This window comes from Barbus barbus (assembly GCF_936440315.1).
Source record: "Barbus barbus genome assembly, chromosome: 11".
NCBI lineage: Eukaryota > Metazoa > Chordata > Actinopteri > Cypriniformes > Cyprinidae > Barbus > Barbus barbus.
Genome location: NC_136739.1, coordinates 31,760,023 through 31,764,064, shown reverse-complemented (window position 1 = coordinate 31,764,064; position 4,042 = coordinate 31,760,023). Strand labels below are relative to the sequence as shown.

At 39.5% G+C, this 4,042-nt stretch overlaps 1 protein-coding gene across 1 annotated transcript; it reads left to right on the top strand.

The window, feature by feature from the left end:
• Positions 1 to 280: 280 nt before the first annotated feature.
• slitrk5b (SLIT and NTRK-like family, member 5b) lies at positions 281 to 2,891 on the top strand (the record flags this gene model as incomplete). The annotated part of the gene is given in 2 exon segments (XM_079428657.1): positions 281 to 292; positions 294 to 2,891. Coding segments are annotated over 2 exon segments (2,610 nt in total).
• Positions 2,892 to 4,042: the final 1,151 nt, after the last annotated feature.

Here is a 4,042-nt window from a genome sequence, read left to right as displayed (position 1 = left end):
CATTTTTAAGAAAACAAGACTAAATACTGTGAGTCAGTTTGCTTCTCAAATATATGTATTTTAATTTAAGAATGATATTTGTACTGGAAAACGAACAGAAATTCGAAGTAAGAAACATAATTTTTGCAATGCATCTGTCTAAATTGATTAGCAAGAATTTTAAACAGTTGTATAATTTTGATATTATGCATGCTTATATATTTATTATGTGCATTTGCATTGGTTTTATATGCTGAATTGACATTATTCATGAATTAACATTGCATTTTGCTCTTTTCAGATGACAGCACACAATATCTACTCAACCACCATCCATCGCCATGAACATGCATATGTGGATATTGGCCATACTGTCTTCCGCCACGTTTTTCTCCTTAATTGAGATGTTCAACATTTATGGGGATATATGTACAGGCCTGTGCGTCTGTGAAGAAAGAGACGGGATTTTTACAGCCAGCTGTGAAAACAGAGGAATTAACAATCTGTCTGAGGTAACACCTTTACACTTCACTGCTTATCATCTTCTGCTCACAGGGAATCTGTTAAAGAAAGTCTCGCTCAACGATTTCGTTCAGTATGAAGGACTCACCATTTTACATCTAGGCAACAACGATATATCAGAAATCGAAGGTGGCGCTTTTAACGGACTCCAGGGATTAAAGCGACTGCACCTAAACAACAACAAAATTGAGGCACTAAAGGACGACACATTCCTTGGACTTGAAAGCCTGGAGTACCTACAGATTGACTATAATTATATTAGCCACATTGAACCGAAAGCCCTGAGCGTTTTACGTCACTTAGAGGTGCTCATCCTCAATGACAATTTACTATCCGCTCTGCCAAACAACATCTTTCAGTATGTTCCTTTAACTCATCTCGACCTGAGAGGCAATCAGCTCAAAGTACTTCCCTATATCGGCCTTCTGGAGCACCTGAGTCACATTGTGGAGTTACAGCTTGAAGAAAACCTGTGGAATTGTTCTTGCGAATTAATTGCGTTAAAAGCCTGGCTTGAAAGCATATCTTACACTGCTTTGGTCGGAGATGTGGTTTGCGAGACTCCCTTTCGATTGCACGGACGAGACCTTGACGAAATCTCAAAGCAAGAACTGTGTCCCCGCAGAGCCATCGCCGAATACGAAATGCACGCAGAACCGGCTCACAGCAGTGAGATCCTCTACAAAACCACGTCAGCGACGTTCACAGCAGGTTTTGCATCCTCAACCATCTTGCGCGCCACAAAAAGCAGCCGTGTATCAGGAAAACTTCGCATTAAACCCACTTCGCGCTCGTCTTCAAGCAAGCCGCAGAATTACGGTCCAATGTTGGCCTACCAAACCAAATCTCCAGTTCCTCTAGACTGTCCCGACGCATGCACATGCAATCTCCAAATCTCAGACCTCGGGTTGAACGTCAACTGCCAAGAGCGGAAAATCGAAAGCATCTCGGATCTTGATCCCAAGCCATACAACCCCAAAAAAATGTACCTAACCGGAAACTACATCTCTTCAGTATGCAGTTCTGACTTCAAAGGCGCAACCGGATTGGATTTGCTCCACTTAGGCAACAACCGCATAGCCATCATTCACGATAAGACATTCGGCCAACTTATTCACTTAAGAAGGCTTTACTTAAACGGCAACTTAATCGAGCGGCTCACCGAGGATATGTTTTACGGTTTACAAAGCTTGCAGTTTTTGTATTTGGAGTATAATGTTATTCGGGAGATCGCAGTTGGCACCTTTCAACAAGTGCCCAATCTTCAATTGCTGTTTCTCAACAACAACCTCCTCAAGACTCTACCACTGGGTGTCTTTGACAGATTAAGTCTGGCTCGATTGAATCTGCGCAGCAACCATTTACGATCTCTTCCGGACGGCGGCGTTCTCGAAGACCTAACGGCGCTGGTGCAAATCGATCTCTTCGAGAACCCTTGGGATTGCTCGTGTCTGGCGGTGGAGATGAAAAACTGGTTGGAGCAGCTCAGCACTGGTACCGTGGTGAACAGCGTTGTTTGTGAATCTCCGCTGAGTCTCTCGGGCGAGGATATGCGATATGTTCGCGCATCTCATCTCTGCCCGGAAAGCTCAAATGTGCAATCTTCTGTCGTGCCGCCCTCAGAGGAATCCTTTCCTGGTAGTACTATCACTTTAGACACAGCCTTGGATTATGACACTCAGTATCCCGCGGTTCCCCTTTCTGTTCTTATACTCGCTTTGTTGCTCCTTTTTATATTATCAGTTTTCGTCGCCGCTGGATTGTTTGCTGTCATAATGAAGCGGCGTAAAAAGTCTGAACGCCTGGCTTCGGTAACCGCCAATGCAAGCTCCTTCAATGCGATCTACACCGACAGGACGAAGTCTAGAACATCGGCGGGCCACGTCTACGAATACATCCCATCCGCAACAGAAAGCGCTGCGAAAAACGGCCCCTATAGTGAGGGAAGCGCAATCGAGAGTTACAGAGACTTCGAAGAACTCAATAGAGTTCTGGCATCCAATAATTTGGATGAAGATGTCGGGAGCAACACGATAAGCTCAGAGTTCAGCGCCGGCACTCCAGACGTGCTCAACAGACGTTCTCCTCTCTTGGACGACAGCTACTTTTACCGAGATATCTTGGCTAGGGACCAGCAGGCCTCTTACAGGGGTAATTTAGCATGTAAGCATGGCACACATGCATCAGCTCACTGCACGCCAGACTTTGATGTGAGACATCAATACTTGAATCCGGAAAGGGTACAGCAGACCATGGTGTACTGCTCGACGCCAACCACCGTCTACATAGAGCCCAACAGAAGCGAATACTGGGAACTGAAAGCCAAGCTTCATTTCGAACCAGACTATTTGGAGGTTCATGAGAAAAGGACGACCTTCACACAGTTCTGAAATATGGATTTTTCTTCATTTTCTTTAGTTTGGGAGAAAACATTTTATCTGAGAGATATTAGGGTGAATCTCACAAAAAAAATGATTGCACTTCAAAATTCAAAAGAAAGAAAATTTGTTTTTATATTTTTAATTAAATATCATTTTATATTTATAAATTTATATTTTATTTTTATTTTGCATAAAGAAAATGAAGCCTAATTATTACTATTATTTTTTATATATATTTTGCATTGTGACATTTTGCTAGACAATTAAGCCAGTTTTCGGTCCCATTTCCATTTCCATTTTGCAACAAAAAAAAAATAAAATAATAAAAAATTATTCTCTAATTTTCATTAATGTGGGAAAAATAATATAATAAATTATCTATACATCATATTTATAAATGTATATTTTATTTAGATTTTGCATAAAGAAAATGAAGCCTAGTTATTACAATAATTTTTTTTTATTTATTAATTTTCTTTTGCATTGTGGGACAATTAAGCAAATTATATATATATATATATATATATATATATATATATATATATATCACATTGAAACAAATCTTAATGGTCCTTCAAACCAGGTTTATATTTCTAATGCAAAATATTTTTTTTCTTTTAAATGTTGGGTTTTTTTTGTGAGATTCGCACCATATTCTCATACATATCATGCATCGGAGACATAAATGCAACCTTCTTTTACTTCTGTATCATCTGTTTAATACATTCAGAGGCCCATGAATGATTTCTGTGTGTGAATATAAAAGTGACACTTGTCTTAAAGATGTTGTGACCTTTCACATTTATATCAAGGCTTTTCCTTACTTGTGATGAAAGGGACAATCTGTTTCATTGTGTTTTATGTACACATTCTTACTTATCTATCGATTCTGCAGATCTTTGCACTTTTTTTTGCACTGGTGAAATTATATTAAGAAAAAAAAAAAAAAATTTGTAACATTTTTCTTGACAGTCCTGGCAGGCAAACCAATTACTTTTTAGATTTAATTAGCAATGCTGGGAAAAATGCTTTTTGCAAATTTTTGAGTTTGTGTACATTATCTAAAAGGCATATGCAGTCAAAGCACAAAATGTACAGTATATAACCTACAGCCTACAGGTCACAGTGGCTGTGCAATATTGTAAACTCCCTTTAAATGT